This window comes from Dermacentor variabilis, chromosome 1 (genome assembly GCF_050947875.1).
Source record: "Dermacentor variabilis isolate Ectoservices chromosome 1, ASM5094787v1, whole genome shotgun sequence".
NCBI classification, from domain to species: Eukaryota; Metazoa; Arthropoda; class Arachnida; order Ixodida; family Ixodidae; genus Dermacentor; species Dermacentor variabilis.
The window spans coordinates 235,340,665-235,364,982 of NC_134568.1; the positions used below are offsets into that span (position 1 = coordinate 235,340,665).

Here is a 24,318-nt window from a genome sequence, read left to right on the forward strand (position 1 = left end):
ATTGTTCATTATAATCACGACACCTCCAGAGAGCCTAGCTGCTTGCTCTTGGCTGCACGGAAAGACTTTGTACTTAATTAAAATGTTTTTGTGTTGAGTACCTAGGTTTGTCTCTCGGAGACATAACGGTGTTGGTGAGAATTTATGATGTCTTTGATGTCACCTATATTATGAATCTGGCCTCTGCAATTCCAATGGATGATGAAAGTAACTGTAAAGCAATTAAAACTGTTAGCTTTGGGTGTGTGCTTAGAAGTTGTAGGTGACATGTATTAAAATATTGATTACTCTCATCAAGGGCGGTAACAATTTAGGTTACCTGTCCCTTTTTCGGCGCACTTAGAAAAGTACGTCCTTGGCGTGATCTAGGGTGTGCGGATCTTTCGGCGTCGATGACGCCGGTTTTCAGGTCGACCTCCACGATTGAGAGCCAGGCGCTGAGATGCGGGTCTTGGGCCATGGAATTCAACTTTGGGCCCTGTGACACTGTGGTCTGCTGGCCTGTCTTCAATGTTGATGGAGCAGCACTGGCTGCTGCCACAAAGGGGGTGGGTGGAGTTTCTACAGGAACAAGGTGTGCAGACCCTGTAGACCCCCGCAAACCAGTGTGGTGCTGCCCCCTGCCACGATGCAATGGCAAAGCTTACTTGAGGTAAGTGCCCTAGCCTTTTCCTCACTCCATAAAATTAGATCTTTTACGGTGATTGCGACAATTTTTTTTTTCTCTCTTCCAGCAAGGGCAGCTCCGTGAGAAGCTGGATAGTCTCCCTTGCAATTGGCACATTGTGCAACAGCATTGAGGTTCTCAGATGGATGGTCGTTAGCACTGCCCTTCACACGTTTCTTTTTCTCTACATGATTGTGATGCATTCCCAAACCTCTGGCGCTTGAAGCACCACCACGGGTTCAGTACGTATGATCGGACGTTGATTTTCAAGTATCCTGCATTGAGTGAAGTGGGCACAGTACTGGTACAAAATGTGAGTATTGCGTGTTTCGTGAGGATCTGTTGGTCATTTCACCAGAGTGTTATTCTCTGCACCTTTATCACACATTGCTCCTGGAATAGGGCCCTTATGGAGCTCTTCGTGACTGAGGTTCAGGAAATCCTCTAGCGATATTACTCCCCCGCTTGTGTTGAGTGAGATATGTGGAGAGATTGTGACGTTAATGTCACCGATACTTGTCAGTTCAGCAATCTTTTCAACTTGACCTTTCTTTGTCCGTTTAAAAAGCAGGTCTCCGCTTGCCAACTTTGAGGCTTTGTAGTCTCGTCCAATCATGTTTGCTAGGCATTTTGATACGAGGAAAGGTGACAGTCTTCTTACGATTTTGTTGCCTTCACTGTGAAGGACATGGTACTTTGGGAAGGTGCCTTCGTTTGGCTTCAAAAAGAATATTGCTTCGTCGCGTCCTGTTTTGGAGGGCAATCTTGGAGGGGGGGGCGGGGAGCGTTTACAAGTAAACCCTGGAAAATTCAGCGACGATGGTAGCCATCCGCCACAGAGTCCAACAAGGGAATGCTACTAAGTTGGTATAATACCTGTAGACACCAGCCATGCATCGCCGCTGTAACTTGATATATATACACCCAAGACTGGATATATTACAAACGGTTAACCCTTGCCACCCAGAAGTTTGGAAGTGATAAGAAGTGATAAGAAGACAGGAAAGAATGAAAAGGTGAGAGAGAAAGACTAAGATTGGAGAGGAGGACGGGGAAAGGCAACTGCAGATTTCCTCTAGGGTGGGTCAGTCTGCAGGTGCCGTCTATGTGAAGCAGAGGCCAAAGAGCTGTGTTGCCTCTGCCTTAAAGGGACTGACAACCGATTTTTAAGGACCTAGCTTTTTATGACGCAATGCAAGGCTCACCCTCGGTAGTGTTTACATCTGCAGCAGTTACTTCAAAAAGCACGTGGATATTTACTAATCACAACTTTTCGATCTGAGCAGCCTCCAAAAAAAGTGAGTCCCTCCTCCAGCAACGCTGGGAAGTGAGAGCGATGTCGATAGCCCACCTTGCAAATTGTGCAAGCCACCTATCGTTCTGCTTTCACAGGAGTGAATGTAACTGTGTTTAACCACCTACATTTTGACCGTCTCAACCACTTCTGAAAATAAAAAGCTGGTGCGCTGCGGTCTGTGTCCCTCTCTTCGTCCTGTTATTTAGCGCTGTTTACTGCTTGTAATCATGAACCAACCAGCCCAAATGCATGCTCTACTACTTTGGTGCAATAAGTTAGCATTTTTGTGAAGACATTTCATATATTTGAACCGCGTTTCCCCCCCAAGTACACGCCTACGTCATGGCTGGCTGGCCCCTGTCGTCGTCGTTCTGTCAATAGACGAGCCAAGTCAACTCATCGCAAATGAAGGCAGCGCCACTTTTCTGCACAATACAAACGAAGGCTTATCTGCACATTACAAGTCCGGAAAAACTTATAATAATAAAAAGACCAGGAACCGCTTACACTAGTAGAAGGTCATGTGGTGGACCACTTATGCAGGTTCATGTTTCTGCCGCGTGGGGCGCCAAAGGTCATTTTTCACTAATTTTAGTGATGAATTAAAAATATAAATCGACGTTTAATGAGAAAAACATGGTTCATTTTATTCACTACGATATGGAATCATTCCATCAGCAGGGTTATCTCGATTCATGTTCTGAGCGGTTGTCTGTCCCTTTAAAGGCCCTTTAAAGGCCCTTTAAAGGAGGGTCCAACCCTCATGTGCTTGAATCCATTGTGTCACAACACACCAAACGCCTGCTGACGCAGACACCCCTGCAGTGCAAACTCAAAGTGGATGTGAGCCGAGTGTCTGAGGAAATGTCATGTAGAGTGGCCCTTCTTCTGTTCTGGATAAGATTAAGTAAAAAAGGTGAAAGATCTAACCCCACAGTGCTCAACCATGGTGGAAATTCCTAAAGCAAGTGGAGAAGTCAGAATTTGTATAGAGCTAACAAACCTGAACAAAAGCATTGAAAGGAAAAGCGTCATCTTCCATCTTATGAGGTGACTATGTCACCTCTCAGAGTAAAATGTTTTCTCAAAAGCAAATGCGAAGGCTGGATTCTGGCAGACGTAGCTAGCAGGAGGTTTGAAAGTGCTCAGCACATGCACGAAAGCCTTTTGAAGGCTTTGATTCCTATGGCTGCCCTTTGGTATCTGATCTGCACCATACCATTTTCAAAGGCGTGTAAATCAAGAGTTGGAGGGTATACCAAAAGTGTTGTGCCACACAGATGACAATTTTGTCACTGGAGTGGATCTATCAGATCACGACAAAAGGCTGACAAACGACTTAACATTGCTGGAATCACACTAAATGATAAGTGTGAATTCACGATGACATAAGTCAAGTTTCTTGGACACATCCTTAGCATTGACGGAGCTTAACCTGACCTTGAAGTGAGGAATACTGTAGATGTGCACTTACCAGTGTCTGGCATTCCACCAGGCAAAGAAAGAAAAAAATGAGATTATAGATACAATACACACATGGTATTACCTTCAAACAACAGCTTATTGCACCTGCAGACACATCCTCATTAATCAAGGAGCAGTGCTGCTGCAGAAGGAGAGGTAGGAGCTAGTGTATCCAGTGACTTTCACACCAAATGGTCGAAGTGAAAATGAAAGCAGGAGGTGTACAAAGTCGCATGGGCCTGTGAGCTCTTTGAAATGTTTCTTTTGGGGTCTGAGTTCTATCTGCAGACTGACCATCAGACTTTCATCTCATTGGTGGACAACTGTGAGCTGGATTCGATTCTGATGTGCATTCAGAGGTTCAAGTTGAAACTAGTGTGTTTCAAGTACTCTATAGAGCATTTTCTTGGCAAAAAGCTGTGGACAGCAGATGCCCTTTTGAGGCCCCCCAGTAGAAACTCCAGAAAAGAGGGAAGAATATCTAGAAGACATTGAGCACTTGATGACTAGTTCTTTACTTGCTCCTGGTGACTATTTCAAAAAAGTTCACAGTGTGCAGAGCCAAGGCCCTGGGTGTTTCAAGGTAAAGTATTATTGTGCAAGGAACTAGTAAAGTAAGATGCAGCTCACGCTAGAAATTGTGTCTTATAATAAAGACAGACAGTATTACAATGCCAAATGGTCTCTTAATGAAGGACAGCAGGCTTGTAATCCCTAAGCCAATGAGGGCAAGTGTCCTTGGTCAGCTACTTGCAGGACACTAAGCAGTGTCAAAATGCATAAAAGGTGCGAAAATGACTGAGTGGTGGCCAGTTCAAGTTTCTCAGCTCCAGGCAGTGGTTACCAATTGCATGAACTGTGTAAAGGAGCACGTCTCAGGAGAGATACATTTATTGGCTTCAGTGCAATCAGACTGTCCAGGGCAACCAGTGCCAGCAGACCCAGTTGAACTGAGAGGCAAACACTACTTGGTTGTTTTAAAAAAAAAAATTAGATTATGGGGTTTTACGTGCCAAAACCACTTTCTGATTATGAGGCACGCCATAGTGGAGGACTCCGGAAATTTCGACCACCTGGGGTTCTTTAACGTGCACCTAAATTTAAGTACACAGGTGTTTTCGCATTTTGCCCCCATCGAAATGCAGCCACCGTGGGTGGGATTCGATCCCGCGACCTCGTGCTCAGCAGCCCAACACCATAGCCATTGGTTGTTCTAGATTACTATTCAAGCCACTGTTTAATGTGCTATTGAATTGGAATGAAGTGTAGTACAATTCATGGTGGTGGAACACATCCTGTGTTCCAACACCAGGTCCAGTTCCATTATGTCCTGGTGTTGACGTATGCTTTGTCCCAATTCAATGCGATTGACCAACAAGCCCACATCACCACACTTGAAGTGTGCTGTTTACACCAAACATCACAGAATATTGTCTTCAAATCTGTCTCTGCACATCGCGGTAGACAACACTACCCAAAAGTATGGGGAGGATTGAACACATTGCTAAAATAGCTAAAGATATCAAGAAAGCACAAAATCCATATTTGGCAATGTTAATCTGCAGATCAACTCTGGACCCCTTTTGGATACACCAGAGCCGAGCTGCTAATGGCACAACAGCTATGCACAGCACTACCTGCATTACCATTACAGTTGAGGAAAAAATGCCCAATCATGCTGCCTTCAGAAAAAAAAAAAAAATAGATGAAGAAAAGTGAAGACAAACCGAAGCCTACAACCAAAGAGACAAAGCTAACAGCTGAGATGAGTTGCCCGTTGGCGGTTTTGTCTGGTACAGAGATGCCAGGACTACAGGTAAGGCTATCAAAAAAATAAGCAATCGAAGATCTCAATTGGTGGAGACACAATCAGGACAGCTAGTTCATAACTAATGTCACTTGGTTCGAGTACCAGCATTACAACCAAATTTCCAGGACATATGTCTGCAGGACAGCCAATATTGTGGCAGCCCAGCACCCAGAGAGATAACTGGTGAAGAATCTTACTGTGAAGAAAACTATAACCAGCACAGAAAAGTCTACTCCAAACAAATCTAAAGATAGATATGTATACAAAAGCAGAGGCAGGTTGCAGGACCTGCATGTTTTCAACCGTATTTAACCTTAATGCTCTCTTCAGGGAGTCTGAGATGTGCTACTGTTTGCATTAAAGGGATCCTGAACCACCCCACAGACTTGGTGAAAAAACACAGTCTGTGAATAACATAAACTGCTGTGAACATCTCAGCCTGGAACATCTCAGTCAAATTTTGCACTTGTGCGTGACGCATGGAGCTTGCAAGCGGAGCACGAAGTGACTTTTTTCTCAAACGCTCTTTTTCACCCTTTTTGGGCTACTTTATTTCGTAATATAGCAGATTACCACACGTGGCTGCTATTGGCCAATAGCTGACATGTGTCAAGAAGGGTGTTTGGATCAGTGTGCAGCTTCCTACTATTACTGTGAATATTGATTGACACTACTTAATATACAGGCTGAAATAAGTGAAAATCTACTTTCGAATTTTGATAAGAATTATGTACTTCTGGAAGAATAACTATCATCTGCTCACGCTCGGCCGTCCGTGTAGGAAATAAACTTTGGCCATCCTGCTTATCGGTGTCATAGCCATTGGGTATCGCTAATTTTGACTAGCTTTGAACACTCAACTAGCCTTGAACGATACGAAAAATGAGGTCAGACCACACACACACTTGCCGGCCTGTGCTCACTCCTGGCCGCTCCTAGTTAGATGCCTTAGCAAACTTTGCTTCTTATCAAAACTGTATCGCTTCGTCAAGCACAAGTTGGATGTGGCTACGATCTGTCAGTTAGCTGGTACAGGACAAAGCTGGTCCGCAACATGTAACACTGTCAGATTGGAGCATATGAGCATGACTGCGCACTTAAACCCTTTCGTGCACAACACAACGCTGCACATACGCACTACAGTTGCATGTAGCTGCAGTCTGCTATGTGAAACAGATACCGCGGCCGCCATGGGCTGCTGCAACATGTCTACTGGCTGAGCGCACTAAGTCTTCCTGAGGACAACCACGTTTGGCGTGTCGTAGGTGGCAAAATTGGAAGTAGTGGTGTGTGTGTGAATATCCAAAATCAAATTTCAACTGCGCGCCATGGTTACATTCAGTCGGCGGATCGTTCTAGGCACGCCCCGCTCTGCCGTAGCCCTCGCAGTATAAGGCATTGAAGGAACGGAAGAACAGCGAAGGGGGTCATATGCGACCTTTGATTGCCAATAACTCTGCTTCTGCTGAACACATTGAAGTAGTTTGTGGCAAAGTATTTCTGAAATAGTCTGTTTTAACTTTAAATGCATTTCTCGATGTCAAAAAAAGAAAAAATGCTTCAGGGCCCCTTTAAGGTGCTTCAATAAAGGCCCGAGAGGGAGCACTCGCAGGCTGGCGAGTGCTTGTCATTGTGTCCACATGTGCCTAGTGTAGCCTCTGCTCCACAGTGTGTAAAAGCTGTGACACAAACAACAAATCCAACAATCAAAGCGCTAAGAAAGAACACCCAAACAACAACATGAGTACTGCATTACTGCATGTGAAACACATGCATCACTGTCTAGCAGAAAAATTTATTATGCTATCTGGGACATTTTCGCACTTTTACCAGACCACATATAAACAAGAAAAAAAAAATGTCAGATTTGTTGATTGACATGATTTAGTGTCCCAAACTAACACAGCAGACAGCATCAGATTGAAGCAGACATGGCCAGGAGTTGAACCTGCAACCTTGTGCTTAGCAACAGAGCACCATAGCCACTGCAACTTGAGTAAAGCAAGGAGTCTTCTCAAGTTAAATACTTTTTTTCTGGGTGAAGTTTCAAAACAAATTAATCTCCCAGTTTACAGAATAGTGTTTGCCTGAGCTCATTGGTTGCACATAGCACAATTGGTTTACAGCAGAACATAATGACACGGACAGAAAGGGACGACGACACCAGCGTGTGTAGTCGTTCCTCTCTGAAACACCAGCGTGTTTCTGTTCATGTCAGTATGTTCTGCTGGAAACCAATTGTGCTATGTTCCAGTTTATTTATACCTTAATTAATTTATAGAGATTTCATTAGGAGAAGACATGAGCTTTAGAAAAAGAATTATTTATTCTATACCCTTGAAATTTTCAGCAAATGTTTCATTTTATGAGCTAATTGCAGTTAAAGGGAAGCTGAAACACTTTTCGAAAAAAATGAGTTCCCTGCGGCATTCTACAGTTTTTAGTCCATTGAACACGAATATCTAGTTTAAAAAGGGCGGAAACAAACGTAAGCGGCTCTTTTTTGCAAGAAAACGCGCACCAGTGCCTGAGGGCATCGCGCAAACGCTGCTGTTGTCAGTGATTGGTCGGGACCGCTGTGACGTCATTCACGGGGCTCACCGGTCGGCGCCGCCGTTTCAGAGCGTAGCACGCTGTTCTGGTCTGGCTTCACAGATGAGTTCTAAGCATTATGGAACGTTCTCGCTGTCTCGGACAGCTTGTATTTTCGCCTTACATGTTCGAACCGACAGCAGATGCAGAAAACGATGGCGGCAACGACGATGTTGAGTATGCCAACAGCGAGAACGATGTGTGCAGCTTCTCGCGCATTGGAAATATTAGCTGTTACGTATGTTTTTTTCATGTAGCTGCACGTTGCAATGACAGGAGAAAAAATGCACTAAAGTGTCACTTGGAACTTGCTGCTGGAAGAATGTTGAATGACTAACTTCTCATTCGATTGTAAGCACGGGTACATTTCCGCGATGTCAAGCACCTTGCTGCTGCTTGTCTAAATTTTGGTGTTTTTTTTTCCGTGTTGATACACGATCGCGAACATAAGTACCGCGTTTCAAAGCGCGTACATACAGTGCTGCGAGGTAGAGTCACGGAAGTTGCTTATCATACACATCCAGATCGAGATGGCCAGGGGGATTATATGTACAATATTCAGACTATGACTCGACGAGTTTGTAATTGTGGTTCGATCAAGAATTTGTATGTGTGCTGCATGCTAGTGTTGACATACAGATATTAGGCAGTTTTAGCACCGCAGTGTAATAAGCACGGTAACTTTACGGTAACTGCAACCGTACGTCGAATGTCGCTAGGTAAGCCTAGCAACAACGCGTTTCCGCATTGGTCGTAAGGCTATCCAGCTACGCTAAAACTGTTACGAGATGTTCATGGCTGCAAATGTTCGCATTTCTCGAGTGCATCAATGTGGGCACCGGAACACCTGAGTCGGAATACCGATTGCCTGCATCGTTGTCAAGCTCAGGGGCGTGTCCGCGGGGGGGATTTAGAAAGCAATTTCCGCCCCTTATATTAACAAAACGAAGAAAAACATTTCAGAACCGTAAATTAATAGGTCTTTTCTTCCCAACCCCAGCAATTCATGGAATTTGAAAACCGTTTCAGCTTCCCTTTAAGCAATTAACCGTTTTTTTTTTTTTTCAGTCAGTTTTCACACGACGCGAAAGCAACCAGGGAGACGTGGGTACGGCATGCTACTTATCTGAATCGATTGGAGACGTTATTATCAGCCAAGAAGGAATATTTGAACAACTTCTGTCTCTTGATTCAAAAAAGGCGAGTGGGCCCAATGAAATACCCACCCCTTTTTTTGAAGCGTTAAGCGGAGTGGTTATCACACCACTTGAAAATTATTTTCCGAAAATTCCTTTGTACTAACTCGGTATCATGCGACTGAAGCAAAGCTTTCATTATTCCTGTATTTAAAGTGGTGATCGATTCTTTGCAAACAATTACCGACCGGTTTCACTTACATCCGTTTGCTGCAAAATATTAGAACACGTCATAACGAAGCACTTTACCGAATAATTATTTTTATTTTTATCAGCATGCTTTCAGGAGCTGTGTTTAAACTACAACACAGCTTATTGAAATGATTCATGACTTTGCGACTGCTTTGGATATGCAACGACAACTTGCTGTCATATGTGTAGATTTTGCTAAAGCTTTCGATATGGTGCCTCATAATAGATTGCTGATTAAACTCCGTCTTGCTGAACTTAGTCAATCTGTGCTGTGTTGGATCGAAGCTTACGTGAAAGACAGGAAACAATATGTGAAAATAGAAAATGTCGTGTCTGGTTCCCTAGAAGTATTTTCAGGAGTCCCGCCGGGTGCAGTTCTCGGGCCATTATTATTTTTTATATATATTAATGATATTGCAGAGATAGAAAAGCCTCCTGTAAAGCTCAAACTCTTTGCAGATGATTGTTTAATTTATGCACAAATAGCTAGTGGGGATGATCAGATAAAAATTAACCAGTATCTACAGGCGTTACACTCGTGGTGTCAAACTTGAGTAATGGAAATAAACGACTCAAAGTCAACAATTACTCCCACTTTGAAAAAGAAAAAGATAATTCCACTTGAATATCACATCGGCAATCATGCCTTGTTGACAGTAGATACTTTCAAGTACCTTGGTGTTACAATTACGCATAACTTAAAGTGGCATACACACACTGATAATGTATGCTTCAAAGCATCACGGATGATATACTTTCTAAGAAGAAAACTGCCAGGAGCAAGTAGGGATGTAAAGCGTATTGCTTTTAAGACGTTTATACGACCGATACTTGAACCTGCCAGTGTTGTTGGAGTCCTCATCAGAAAATATTGAAAAATAAGTTAGAAAGAATACGTCTCAAGCAATGTTAAAATTGTGCGATTTAAAATCGCTAAAAAAACACAGGTTTAAAAGTAGGATTAACTTTCTTTTTCAACTGATGGAAGGCGATTTTAGGATTAACAAAAACGACTACTTGCTATTGCCTGGGAAGTGAAGTGAGAGGGCGAATCATAAGCCAGTGCTTATGAATGAATGTGTTTAGGTATTCCTTTTTCCTGATGCAATTGACGCATGGAACGACATTCCGAAACATATGGTCAATACAAATGATGTTTCTGAATTCATGCATTTACTTGATGTGCATTTATGTCATTGATTCTGATAATTAGTCGAGCTTCAGCTATGGTATTGCTGTTTGGTTGTATTACTTATTTTATACATATATGTATATAAGGGTGTGCGTATGTGTAAACTTCAGTATGCAGAACGTTCTCCCTCCCTGTAATGACACTCAAGACAGGGTTTACAGTATTTCTAAATAAAATAAAAAATATATAAAAGTCAAGCCTATAAAACGTTAAAAATAATTTGAGTCATAAATTTTGGAGGTAAGTTGCAAGAAATGTACAGTAGCAAGAGAGGTAAAATTAAGCAGCTTGTTTATGAATGTCCAAAAAGTGCAACTAGTCATTTTAATGTTTGTACTATATTTTATAAGAAGTTGTGAAATTCTAAAATTGCAACATTGCAAGTGTCAACTGTATGTAATTTCTACAAAATTGCAAAATGTTGCCATGTCTTAAAACACTATATCATAGTGATTCTACCCTCTAAGACTAGAATCTCTCGGATTCAGGCAAAAAACAAAAAAACAATAAGAAAATAGGAAAATTGAATGAGTAGCAGAGAAACAGTGTTGTTCCCCCAATTTGCTGCTTGCAGAAAGAAAAAAAAAGGGAAAGAAAAAGAAAAAAGGAGAAAAAAAAGCAAGAAACGAATAAGAGTGCAAAAATAAAGATTTCAAGCTACAAACCCAGGTAGCTTTTTTTCTGAAGCAGCTTCGAAGGGCCGCTGTAGACAGGAAAGAAAGCCAGAAAGATGCGCTTTCAAATGAGACCAAGATGGCCTGGCTCCGATAAATGGTTTTGGAATGGCAAACAGCACAAAAGTAGTTATCTTCAGAGCTTTTATGGGCGAAAGTGACTATAGTGAAGTATCAATACAGCCTTTTCTTTCTCAATGACATGCTCTCTTAAGCTAGTTTTTTCCCAGTAGGTGCACGATGCTATGCAGATTTAAAGAATAAATAATAAAAAATAGACTTTTTGATTCCAAGACACAGGTCCCTCCGTCAATGTCTTTCTCATGTTCTGCAGGAATATGGTAGCCACACATGCTATGCTCAAGCATGACCATACTAGTAACACAGTAGCATATGAACACATTGCACTTCCAGGTTCATACTAGCCCCTTCCTGCTCGTGCACTGACTCTTGAAATCGAAAAAACACCTTCCCATTCTCCTTCAACTCCCTTCTGGTGCAACCAGTATGCATGAGAAGTATCCAAATGCATCTAAATAAGTAGATGGCAAATTTACTACTGAGAACACATTAAAAAAAGAGAGAGGGGAACAAAGTCTCAATGTACCAAGTGGTAGGCCCATACCTCTTTTTTCTTCTTATTCTTGGTAACTTCCTTCTTGATGGCCACCATCTTGGTATTTGCTCCTCTCTTTTGCCGCAAAGCTGCTTCACCAGTCTTGCTTTTGCTTTTGTCCTTCTTTGAATTTTTCACCTCTCTAAATTCTTGTCCACAGGATTGCTCATCGCTTTCCTGAACTAGGTTATCGTCCTAAATGAGAAGAGATACCAAGGAATGTCAATGAAGTAGTGTCCCGATTTAAACAGTTTACTCAATTGCTAGAAATAAAGTGTATACATCATCCTTCAGAAGCTCACTGCCACTATTACTAATGCAGTTGAACCTCATTATATTGAAATCGCATCCGATACAAAAATACCTTTGACACATCCGATGATTGTCATAACCTTACATACTTATATTGGCAAAAAAGTAAACATAAAGACAATAATAAGGCATATGTGGGAGAAATGTAAGCATGATACCTTCGACAGGCAAGCAAGGAGTCTCCTATCAATACTGATAGTTCATTTGCCACTTGCCATGCAGGTACACAGCTATAAACAATGCTAAACGGCAAATGTGCTTTGCAACTGTCATTAATTTGCAAACATATAATCGGCGTGATAACATTAGCTCAGCACATTTGGCTTATCAGCTGTCAGCCAGCAGAACCAAGCTGTTGGCCAGAACACACTTGCACAACAAGGATGTATTGTTTCAAGTTACTCTGGCTGAGTATGTCCTTTTTTCTACTTTGAGCTGTGAGCAAGTCGCTTTGCTATTTGATACCTCCTATATTGCATTTTTCATTTTCTTTATTGCATTATAATATACAATAAAATAAGGCATGGCTGACCAAATTTTAGATGCATTCATAACATCAGTGTGTGCTACATATGGAGGTTGGAAGTCGAAACAAATGCAAAAGCTAGCAGCACACAGCCAAGAAACTGCAAAAGATTGTTTTCTGCCCCATCTTTGTCAGTATACAAATTGCTTTTTCTAATGCAGCTGTCAGCGCTGATCCATATTCACTGTCATCAGGCATTCAGAAGTAACAGCACAACAGATCTTATCGGCACACAAAATTAATTGTTGCAGTGTTCTGCCATAGGGCAGCGAGCAACTCTTTTCTTCGAAATTCCGAGACTTTTCCAGGTTTTGTATGGCTTTTGCAGCAAAAAGTCTAAGACTAAAAAAAGCACAAAAGACAGAAACCATTCTCTCAACACAATTTGCCGCACAACGTCCAAAAAATCAGGCTATCCGGAAGAAACAAAACTTGGAGAAAAAAATTTCACTTACACTGGCAGCAGAAATAATCTAAGTACAGTACATTTCCATTAATTCAACTCCGGTTAATTCAGCCTTCCCGTGAGTTCTATCGTGACCAAAGGTCCTCGCTAGCACCCGTACATTTCTATGAGCCCATGCTTTCCTTATTTCAATCCTGAAGTTGGCCTTCGCTGGATAATTCCAACTTGGCTGGTAAGCACGCAAGCACCTAACCCGAATGGTCACCCCAGTGGCGACTACAATAGTGGCAGCATATGTCTTGGCAATGCTTAGGGTACAGTAAATGTGCCAAACACACACAATCTTGCATACCTGTGCCAGGCACAAGACCGAAAATGTCAAGCGCTTTTATCATCAAGCAAAACATGCCAATTAAAATTGCACAAAAGGACTTCAACAAAAAAATCAGCAACTATGTCAGAATAGCTCTACATAGTTGTGCTGTAGAGCTATGCTCTACAACTATGTAGAGCTACAACGATTGACAAAACCGTTTGTCAATCCCCGATTTAATATTCTTTGTCATTCTTGAATATCAGTACAAAATGGTTGTTTAAAGCCAAGTCGACCTCCTCCAATTTATATTTTAAAAGTTGTCACTAACTCTTACACTTAGTGAAGTGCAATCCCACAATAATTCAAATTTTTTTTCAGCTCAGTTCAGTTCAGCTCAGAGCCATTAAAATTTCACAAAGCAAGGCGAGACATGGCGTCCAAGACATTGTTCTTTTTGAAATATTACGCCTGATTTCATGATACAGAAACATTTTGTGGGTAATTTCGAGAAATTGCATTTTAATGTGCACCTTTTATTATTTACCATCATTTCTTTTTCTGCATATATTCTTCAATCAGAACGTACAACTGGGGCCTGTCAATCGTTTATAAAACTTTTAGCTTTATTCAATGTCATTTTATTATCTGAAACTGGCAGTTTTGAAGATAAATAATTGGATAAAAGTACTTTGTTGTGCAACAAGCAGAATAGGAAGACCAAACTGTCTCGAATTTGACAAAGACGCAAATTTACCATGTGTTCTGCTGTAAATGGCAGATTGTTGTCGGCCATCTAAAATATCAATGATAGTTGACTAAACAGCACAACCCATAATAACTTGTTTAATGTGAGGCGAGACTTTGGTTGGTCCTAAATATAAATTTTCTGATTCTGCATTATTTTCATAGTGCATTTTTCTAGCTTAAAAAAAAAAAAAACACTTGGGAATGCGCGATTTTTAAAACACTTATTGCATTCATTTTTTGCCCTGTCAACCGGACAGTGGGCATGCCCCAAAGTCGAGTCTCGATTTCATACAAAATTTTCATCGCATAAGAGCAACTTGTGTTCAACACACGTTTTGCTTTTGCATTTGAGACTTTCTTTTTCAATGTAGTGCATCTTGCAGTCATTAGGGAGGTCTCTAGCTCTTGTGCACTCCTCTTTTGTTGATAGTGGCCTGCACACTTTGAAGTGTGCCTCGCGCCTGTCATGCACCTATTTTGTGGCTTTACCAGTGTTACTGATAGGGACAATGCTATGACTGACACGAAAACACAAGTTTTATGGCAATCACTACAGTGCAAGTATGGTAAAGATCTAGGGGTCACTCCTGGACCTTTACCTTGCGTGTTTACATCTGCACTCTATCCATGTACTTGCTGCAGGTAAAACTAGTGCCTTCAAACTGAACGTCGTAGCAAAACAGCTAAGGAAGGACGACAGAAAGAGAGAGAAAGGCTACAGTGATGTTGACCATAAGAGAGTAATCCTGGGATGTTTTGATGAGTCAAGAAGTTTGACAGACCTTCATTTGCCTTTTTCTCGGAATGCAATTTTAGGACACTTTTACTTTTTTCTAGAAAACTGCTGTGTGCATGTGAACTAAACTTTTTAAACATTTTAGTTAGTGCCTCGTACAGGTTTGTAACTAGAAAGAATATCTGCAAGCTAATGAGAATTTAGTAAACAATAAAAAGCATGTAAGAGTGGCAGTTGAACTATGCAAAAAAAATGTCTGTATGCTATGTATGCCTTAATATTTTAAAGTATCTAACTTTTAGGTATCAAATATGTAGCATGGTATTGGTTCTTTTATTTTGCAAAATTTGAAAGCTTTGCAACTAATAGTTTTGAATAAAAAGGTACGTTTGTGAAAAAAAAAACTGAAATAAGTTTTTTTTTTTTTTAATTAGAAGGGACACTAAAGGCAAACATTAAGCCAAGCTAAAGAGATAGATCAACGTTTGAGGATGCCTAAGGCGTCAATCTTATTGCAAACAAAGTTTCAGTAATTGAGAAATTGAGGTAAATGCAGGACACGATTCGCGGCTCACTAGGGACATCCAAGTACGAGCTCTACGATGAAGGCACTCCTCATCTTATTTCTGCTGCTAGTACTGAACTTCTTGTAATAAAAAGATCATTATAAGACGGAACAAAATGCTACTTGTCTAGTTCTAGTCAATGTTTAGAAAAAAGAACTCATTCACGTTATACTTGACAACGACGTGGGCAGTCAAAAGGTTTCATTTTTGCTTGACTCTGCACCGCCCGTGCCTTCGCATTTTAGTAGTTTCATTATTGCATACAGTGCTGAGCTGGTTTTTCCAGCTGGCGAAACTCCCACAAAATGCAAGTAGCAGAGATTTCCACGTCTATATGATGCCACGAGATGCCTGAATGAACCACGCCGCTTAAACAAAAGCAACTGCAGTTGTGAATCCAACTATCTGTCTTGGCTTGGTTTCTCCATGGCCGCGCATTTGCATTTGCACAAAGAACCGTAGCACCATCTGTCGGGTGCCATTTTACATACAGACGTCTTTGAAGGGCGGAGATAGCATATACAATGTCACCACTCCCACGCTCGGGAGTGGCAATTAGAATTGCACTAAAGCTATTCGCACCGTTCAAATGCAATTTTCTCTGAAAAGAAGTCTCTTCTTGGCACGAAACAAGCGTTGCAAGGTTTCTGGAATGGTATTTTAACAGTCCACATTGACTTAATATTTGCCTTTAGTGTCTCCTTGAAGATTTTAAGCTTTATAGACAGCCCAAATCTAACTGATACCTTATGAACAATATAAAAAGCACAACTATGTTAATGACTTCTCTGATTGCAATTCTTGCACAGCACTTATCAAAGTCTTACCTCACCTAAGGAAGTTAAGTGAACATATTAAAAAAAAAAAAATTCGAGGTTGGGTCTAAGTGCTGCACACTTGGAGTAGAAGCTTATGCTGTATATGGGCATTTATTCAAGACAATCTTTTTCAGCGGTGCAACAGAAGCTTACTTTATCAAAGCAGGTTTGCTTTGTGCTGCATAGCTCCCCTATAGTAGCCAACGAAGACACATTATTGTAATAATACACAGTAGGGCTAGGCTATAGTGTCAGCCATCTTCTTTATTCTCTACCCTCGTCCCTTTGTCGTCTTCGTTAAGACACCCTGCAACTTCCTCCCAACGTCCACGTACACTCCCCCTCTTTGAAGACTCATCCCTCCTGGGATGATACATAGATACGTTCCCTATGGTTGCAAACTTGAGCACGTCATCGTTGATGTAACCAACTCTCTTGAGAACACCTTTTTGCACTGCAGTTTGCACCAAGCAATGCGGTCCCGTGTACACCTGCTTCGTACCCGGAAGACCTTTTCTGACGAGTACTCAATCGTTCAGCTGTATACAGGGTATACGCGTGTTGTGGCGGTGGTCGAACTGCCTCTTCATATCTTCGCGGTATTGCTGGTAGGCTTCCGCAGTTTTCCGCTTCTCGCACAATTGCAGGCGGTCAGCAATACCAAGCTGCTGATCAGCAGGGAGCACCAGTGTCTTTCCAAATGCTGCGAAATAGGGACTACAGCCAATACTCGCAGTGTGCGACCGATTGTGATGAGCTACAGCGGCCTCCAAGCAGCACTTCCATCCACCTTTGAGACTGGGATACATGGAAATAAACTGTTTCAAGTCTCATACGATTCTTTCAGCCATGCCATTTCCTGCAGGATGGTAGGGCGCGCAGCGTCGCAAAACAACTCCTCGTTCCTTCGCCCATCCTTGCAGACGCTTGCTCACGAATGCTGGTCCATTGTCTGATATTACTACTTTGGCATTCTTAAACATCTCTCAGCTAGCTCAAAAGGGCAACCACACTATTTGCGTCTTCTCTACCCGGTCATGCGGCCACTATTCTAATGCACTGGTCTATTGCCACTAGGAAAGACTGTTTTTCTTACCTCCTGTAGCCTTTTTCTTAAACTCTGCGAAATCCACCTGGATGACTTCAAACGGTATGTCAGAATGTCGAGGTAGGACCATCTCGTCTGTTCTCTGAAGGTACTTTACTTTATGGACTTGACATTGATGGCAAGACATGACGTACCACTGGACGTCGTCTTTCAAGTGTTTCCACCGGAAACGCTGAAGAATCTTGCGATAAGTTCGCCAGAACCCGTCGTGCCCACCAGAGTCCGGGGAGTCATGATAAAGTTCCAAGATTCGAGGCACCATTGTTTCCGGGACTATGAAATTTCCATCGTGGAACTCCAGTTCTTCAGTTCCCTCCCACAGCAGAGTTGCACTGACAGTCTCCTGATCTGGAGTTACTGCAAGTCTGGAGAGTGCGTCTGTGTCCTTCAGGTGTTCTCCAGGTCTGTGATGGACCACAAACACAAACTGCTGGAGTTCAGTCACCCACCGCGCAATTTTTCCTCTAGGCTCTGCGAGGTTAAGGATATACGTTAAGGCTTGGAATTCGGTAAAGAGTGTGAAGCTCCTGCCATCCAGATGAGGTCTAAAATAGCATATGGCCGTTAGGACTGCCAAAGCTTCTTTCTCCATAGTCGTGTAATTCAGTTGCACTTTCGAGAATGTATACGAATAATATCCCACGACCTTTTGTTGCCGGCTCCGTGGAGTTTCTGAATCCCTCTGGTAAAGCACTGCGCCTATGCTGTAATGAGATGCGTCGGTGTTCGGCTCAAAGGGCAACTTGAAGTCTGGAAGCGTCAGAATTGGGTCAGACGAAATGATGCTCACAAGGCTTTGATAAACGGAATCACACTCTGCTGTCCACCGAAATGGCACATTGTTCTTAGTCATTTCTGTGAGGCACTTTGTTTTCGTGGCATAATCTCTAATGAAAGCCTGAAAATGCCCCGCAAAATCGAGAAATACCCGCAAAGAGTGTAGATCATACGATTTCTGCATTTTTCAGATTAGTTCGACTGATTCCTGCTTTGTTGTCTTGGTTTGGCCATCAAATACTTTACCTAGAAACAACTTTTCTTTGGAAAAACTCGCTTTTCTTGTCATTAATCTTGAGCTCCGCATCACTCAGTGCTTGTAGTACACTAGCAAGATGCTCTGAGTGCTCCCCCTCATTGCGAGAGTAAATTATTATATCGTCGATGTGCAGATTACAAAACTTCCCAAGGAATGGTCGCAAGACGTCATTCATCATCTTCTGGAACCAAGCGGGTGAGTTCTTCCATCCAAACGGGAGTCGATTATACTCACAGACGTCAAAAGGTGTTATGAAGGCAGAGTATTTCTTGTATTCTTCACAAGTGGAACTTGCCAAAATCCTTTATATAAATCAATATGCGAAAACACTCTGCAACCACCCGTCTCGCCTATGATAGTCTATTCATGGCATAGGAAAAGCTCTGTTTGCTTATTAATTTACCTGTAATCCGTGCAGAGTCGGAGGCTTCCATCTTCCTTAAGTGAAATAGTGATGGGCAACGCGAATGTAGATGTGGATGGACGAATTATCTGTGCATCCAACATCTTTTGAAGCTCGTTCTTCAGCCACATTCTCTTCTCCTGTGACGTATTATATGGCTTTTTTTCTCACCACTGTAGTATCGCCTAACTTAAATGGTACCTCAAACTTTGTAGTTGCCTTGGGATATCCCTTCAAGCATAGCAATTCCGGGTAAAGCCTCTTGACACCTTCCCATGACGATGGCTGCTGTAGGCTCCTCGAATAAGTTGAACGCTGAGATTGTGCCGCTTTTCATCCGTAGTTACTTCTCCAGTCCAGTAGATGTTAAGGCGAAGTGCACTGATGGCTGGACATGATAGGAGTAATTCATAGGGTACTCCGTCGGGTACTAGCGCCTGCATAGCAACACTGTACTTCCACAGCCCGTCCCTGTTGTACCTTCTCAGTCTCAACAATATGGGCATTTATAATTTTGATGCTTGCTCCACTGTCAACTAACGCGCTCCTTTCCTTTCCATCAACAAAAACAGATATATACAAGAGGTTTGCATGCGACAAATAAACAGCTTCTCTAGGTGTCTTCAGGCGGAAGTCAAAGCTCTCTTTATTTTTTTGTCCCAGCATCTGACTCTTCATGTTGGCTTGAGCCTCCTTGGTCAGTCAGAAAGGACACAGGAGAAGCGGTAGACTTCCCGCTTGCAAGCGGGCGTCTTTCAACAGCTCGTGTGGCAGCTGGGCACCTTGCACTAGGCATCATGGGCTGCCGCTGGGGTCCAGAGTTTTGTAGGTAGAGGTTTCGAATTCCCTGCAGAAGTTCTTCAACCGTTTTTGGCCCTCTCACTTGTGTTTGCATCTGAAGGTCCGGACTCAAACCATGAATGATAAGCGGAACCACAGACATCTCGGGCAAGGCTGAGTCAGCCAGTTGGAGTAGCCTCCTTTTGTCATAAAAATAGCTGAGTACAGACCCAGAACTGCACTTGAATGCGATAGCTTTATCCCATAATAATGCCTTGTTCTCGCCATAAGAGCCGAGAAAATTCTCCTTCCACGTAATCGATGGCTTGTTGCTGTGAGCGTTGACACACAATTCATACCAACTCTTGGCCATTCCTGATAGGAATAGTTGCATGTTTTTCACTTTATCTTCATAAGTGTGCTAGTAGTTTTCATTGCAGGCATATTCATAAAATGTTAGCAAGGACTCTGGACTACTGGAATCTGCATTAAACATGTCTGGCTTCACGTATTCGAGACTCGGCCTGTTCATTTCTCTTTTAATCACGTTTACAAGCAAACGTGTTAATTCATTTTGATGTCTGTTCTGTTCCTGCTGCACTCTAAGAGACTTAGTGAGCAGGTTGACCCCACTGTCAGACGAAGCAACGGTAGCAGGCTTCGCACAGTTTCGAATTGGAGTCAGCACGAACTTCTCATAACCTTGAAGTTTCATATTCAGCTTCACTTTTTCTTTCGCAACTAAATCATCGTAAGTGAGCTTCATTTTAGCGCTTATATAGGAGACCAATGCATCAGTGCTCACTGCTTCCGGAAGAGCTTGTTCATCTTCATCTTGAGGCATTGCAGTCAAGATTCAGATGCCACCGCGTTGATTTGCTCCAATGATGAAGTCCACCCACATCTCGACTTGAATGTCCACACAGAAAAAATGCGGCTGCGCCAATTTGTAATAATACACAGTGGGATAGGCTATGGTGTCAGCCATCTTTATTCTCCACCCTTGTCCCTTCGTCTTCTTCGTTAAGACACCCTGTAACTTCTTCACAACGTCCATGTACAATTATTACAACCAGATTTTGATAGCATAACAAAATGCATGCATTAATGCAGCAGTCATGACCACCCTAGGCTTTAGGCCCGTGCTATGTCCAGCCCCTTCCTCCATCTATGGTCTCTGCATGTTGGTGACCCATGTGTGTGAAAGCACTGCCCACTGGATTTCTTACACTGATGAAAAATGTCTGATAACCGCGTGTCTACAATCGCGTGTCTGATTGGCTACAATTCAGCATCAAGTCACTTAAAAAAAAAGAAAAGAAGATGCTGCTACTCGATGAACTAAAGCCTTCAGTTCATAGTTGGCATGTACTCATATGTACCACATTCGCCCCTACCACTATCAATATCCTTCACTGCAACACACAAGATGCTTCATGTACGGCAAGCCCTTTCTATCAATAACTGTTACTCCTGTAGAAGGTCGTACTGCCTCGGAAGTGCATACAAGGCCTAAGCGTGCACTTAGTCCTTGCAAATGAATGAATATGAAATGCATCATTAGTAGTTTTTCCTAGGGTGCGAATATATAGCAGTTTATTATGGCTGCAGTTAGAAGGCACAGCATGCAGCAGAGCATCCTTCCTACATGTACCGCAGACGACGCACTCCAGTGCTTGCATTTTATTTTGGTGTAAATAAATGAACCTCAACAATTTCATGGGATGTTGCGTGCACTCTGTGCACGCGAGTGTGGTGACAAGGCGGCAGCAAGAGTGTGCAGGTAGAAGCAGTAGTGCTATGGTTTGACAGGCAATGGGGTTTGTACATACATCTAAAGAAAAATCGATGAAAGCAGAGATATTTCACAAAAGAGCAGCGGTAGGAAATTTGCTGGTGTATCATTTCCACAGCCATTGGGCAGGTGCAAGCGCTTAATGTACTTAATGCACTATTACTTTTTAATAGCAGTTTTTCAAGGTGTAGCCTCCAAATAAATTTCACAAATGATTGTGCAGATGCCATACGGTTCAGCACATGAAGGCTGCAATGCAGTATCTCACATGCCAATGACTAAGTAACAAATGTGTAAGCGGCATGCCGGATTCACGCATTGAATCACAAAAACTAGGGAAAGCTCATACCATATTGAAAGAAATTTTACAAAATTGTGTTCTGCGTCCTCTTTATCCTTAACCTTTTCAGGGTTGATTTTTTTTTTTTGCCATACGTGACTGCCCAGGGTAGATATTTTTTATTTCAGATTTAAATTCTTCAAAGAGACCTATTTCGAAAAGGATTTACCATAATTTTTCTAGTGTGACCGTAAAGTCAGAAAAAATATTTTGCGTTGGTATATATGTACTGTATTCACGAATAACGACAATAAAGGAACGGAATAAACTTATAAAAATTAAAAATATGATCTACTGTTATACACATAGTTCAAGGCTTAGAATGTGCGCGCACGAGAATATTTCGCAAGTCTCAAATGTTCCTGCTCTTACACTAATATTTATGTCCATAGTGTAATCGAACTGCATACGTGAGCGCGGTCAAGAAAACCGTGTGGTTGTGTGCCCGTCAAAAAAACAAAACGTGCAACAAACTTCTGCTAATCTTCAACTTATCGCTAACCAGAGACGATTAGTTTTCGCGAGTCTCCAAAGAGAAAGGAAATGCATGCACGGCTGCATCCTTCATTATGCACACCTCTGTGAGCAATAAGACAAGTGAGTAACAGGCGGTCACCCATTGAGCGATTAGTAATGAGATAGCCATCAGTTTCACGAGCGCAAGAAGCTGAAATCACCCGCAGAATAAAACCCAAACTAACAAACGCCTGTCCGCGCATGCACCAATGCGCAAGCGGTAGTATATAGAAGTGCCAGAGCAAACAAACTAACTCTAAAACAAACCATGCAATTAAAACAGAGAGGAAGGCACGAGAAAAAAATTCCCTGTATTCCCACATAGCGGCAGCACATGCCAGGAAAGAAAAAGTTAGAAGATTGGCACGCTTCTTAAATGTACAGACGGCGCCATAAATATATGGCATAGGCCATTTTGGACTTGTTCGTAGTGCCGTATATTTACGTCATTGACCCTGAAAGGGTTAAAGCACAGCAGCCACGAGCTTCTGTGAATCTTACATGTGGCATCTCACTCATTCACTGCAATTGCACCCTACAATGAGAAAACCTGAAATATCTTTTATCAGTCACTAAGAATTGTGATAAGCCCTCAGGTAACAAGGGTGCATGCCATGCAGGGCCTGTGTGCCTTTGTCATTGTGCATCAGAAGGTGGGTCAGCCCGACTCGCGCTATACTATCCTTAGGCATTGCTTGCCTATTATACTTATTTTCACAAAATGCACAAGGGAAGCACAGTTAAAAACCCGCAGATATCATGATATGCTGACAGTGTCGCAGCACCAAAACTTCCATATCAAGAAAGCTTAGGCAACAAACAAGGCAGTTATTTGGGCTAATTGGTCTGTCACACTCAAACTCAGCAGTGCTGAAAGAACAAAGTCCCTTGTACTATTTTGGGCACAGACTATGATGCTCCCTCTGTTGGCCATGACAGGAACAAAATCTAGATAAAGCTTCTTGATCATAGGTCATGCGCCACTCTCCATAGTGCTTCACACTTAGCTTGTACACTCTTTGTGCTTCCATAGCCAAAACATCGTCTACAGCACTTTTGACGAATTACATCCACTGTTACACATCCTGTTATGGCATAACTGCAAACGTAATGTTCAATGTGAACATATGGATTCAGCATCATTACATTTAAAATGAACCTACATAATAAGCACTTCAATTTCAGCAAAGTTTCAGTTTAGATTAGTAGAACTTTTTTTATTTGTAAAAAAAGCACAGAGGTCTGCGCTCAACCATGCCCCATACAATACAAAATATTTGCACCAGCACAAAATAAAAACATACTAAAAGACGTAAAAATCAGGTCTTGGGACATGCCTACAAATACAAATGTCTAATTCTCTTTACTTTAAGCTGCTGCCGACTTTACAATGGCAAATGCAATAAAGATTATCTTGTTAGGTATGCACAAGTAAGACAAACAACAGTCAGATGCATGAAAATGCCAAGTTCTTATGCTATGAAGGGAAAAAAAGAGCAATTTATTCATGCATGGGGTTACATCAGTGACACACAGAAGAGAGAGTATTGGGATTGTCACACATAATTATTTCATAAATTAGTGGCTAAGGACAGATGACAGGCAAACTACAACAAAAAAATCAGAAGGAGGAGGAGAAAGAGAAAGACCAGAAAGTCTAGATCCATGCAACAGCATCAGAAAAATTTTTGGCATGCCAGCCAAAGAGCCTACATGCGCCCACCTGTCAAGGAAGAAAGCAAAGACATTCATTTCATATACAGTATCACTGTGTTAGGCATGTTCACAGAAAACATTATTTCAATATGCCTATGAAACAATCATGGCAAGCACATCCCCTCTTCATGTGAAAGCGTCACACAAGAACAAAGTCTCTAGAGAAGCTGTTACACAATTAGCTTTATGGTAGAGCTTACCATGTACAAAGTGCTTTTCTCCATTTGCTTTCTTTGCTTCCACGTTTTACTTCGTAACTTGAGTGCAAGTGCTGGAGATTTGGCAACTGTTACCCTTCTTGACACCTGCTTTGATGCTGCCTAAAGAAGTAGGGTTTGGAGGCATGTAAGAAGAAAGCCAGTGCAATGACAAAGTCAAGTAGCTTCACAAAGTAACATTTGTTTCCACAAGTTGGGAGGAGTATGACTGAGGCCTTACAGTAAAACCTAAAAATTTAACTGCAGAGACAAGTGTAAAAGAACAAACAATGCCACCAT

General features: G+C 42.1%; 1 protein-coding gene across 1 annotated transcript in view; it reads right to left on the reverse strand.

The window, feature by feature from the left end:
• Window positions 1-24,318, reverse strand: part of LOC142559750 (uncharacterized) — an 88,397-nt gene that overhangs the window by 33,562 nt on the left and 30,517 nt on the right. The window contains exons 8-9 of the mRNA XM_075671356.1: window positions 24,022-24,141; window positions 11,710-11,895 (exon numbers count right to left, since the gene is read on the reverse strand). Coding sequence (XP_075527471.1) covers window positions 11,710-11,895; window positions 24,022-24,141 — 306 coding nt within the window. The remainder of the gene's footprint in view (window positions 1-11,709; window positions 11,896-24,021; window positions 24,142-24,318) is intronic.